Consider the following 1,086-nt stretch of genomic DNA (forward strand, 5'->3'; position numbering starts at 1 on the left):
ACAGGGCAAAAAAGACATCAGGCCAGATTTGGTGGGACACAGGGGCAGGATATCCCAATTTGTTAATATGGAGTTTATGGATTGAATCAGATGCCTTCACGAAGATCGTGGACCGGCGCGAGAAGTCGTAGCGTAACCTCTGAGCCTGCGGAACATATCTTAAATCTTCGACGCCAAATGTCAACTCGGGGGGGGGTTCTTGCCAGGGGCGTCTCGTACCTTTGCGAGGCGGCGCAGGTCTCGCGCCTCTCGGCCGCGGGGGTTCGTAGAGTGCGCCAGGCAGCGTAGAGGACGTGGGGGCCGGCGCGATTTGGGCGATGCGGCATTGGGCATTGCAAACAGCACTGCTCAACGTTTCGTCGGCTCGCGGCGCGCTGATACACCATTTACGCGTCGGACACGACGCGTGCGCGCCGATCGAGCCTCCTATCTAGTAGCATGAATGGCAATGCACCAGCCTCTTGTGAGGCCTCTAGTAGCATGCCGACGAGCCTCCTATCTAGTAGCATGAATGGCAATGCACCAGCCTCTTGTGAGGCCTCTAGTAGCCTGAATGCTTCATCGTACGACGCGTGCACGTGTGTCTTTGTGTGTGCCTGTGCCGCACCTCGCCGCGGCGCGGCACTTCACCCACCTCAACACAGCGCGTCTCTCCCTTGACATGTACCTTGTACGGTGTACGACACGGTGTACGCGGTGTTATTTATTGACGATCCGCGACATACCCGCCTTCTTTCTTCCAGTCGCAAAATTCACGCTCGCTCGCTTTCCAGTTTATCCACGAAGATAAAGCATAAACACAGCACACAAACGCGCAGCGTCTCGCGTCTCTCTCGGCGCCGAGCAGCAAGTGCAGCACACAGCGAGCAGTGTCAAGACTTACATTCAACACACGGCGGTGACGCGGCCGGCGTCTCTGGACACAAACTGCAGGCAAGCAAGCAAGGGTGGTGGCGTCCCCGTCGCGGGAGGCCAAGTTTGGTGTGGTTGCGTCCTCGCGTCGATCGTGGTTCGGCTACGCTCGCGCCGCTCGCGGCCGTCGCTGCGGTCGCTGCGGCTGATTTTGGACTGAGAGGCTGTAGAGTC

The 1,086-nt window shown here is 58.5% G+C and overlaps 1 protein-coding gene across 1 annotated transcript; it reads left to right on the top strand.

The window, feature by feature from the left end:
• Window positions 1–187: 187 nt before the first annotated feature.
• EMIHUDRAFT_447352 (hypothetical protein) lies at window positions 188–707 on the top strand (the record flags this gene model as incomplete). Its single annotated transcript, XM_005792626.1, has 2 exons — window positions 188–488; window positions 645–707. A coding segment is annotated over one exon (255 nt), but the record flags the coding sequence as incomplete, so codon positions are not given.
• Window positions 708–1,086: the final 379 nt, after the last annotated feature.

The sequence above is a fragment of the Emiliania huxleyi genome (assembly GCF_000372725.1).
Source record: "Emiliania huxleyi CCMP1516 unplaced genomic scaffold EMIHUscaffold_10608, whole genome shotgun sequence".
In the NCBI taxonomy this organism is placed as follows: Eukaryota; Haptophyta; order Isochrysidales; family Noelaerhabdaceae; genus Emiliania; species Emiliania huxleyi.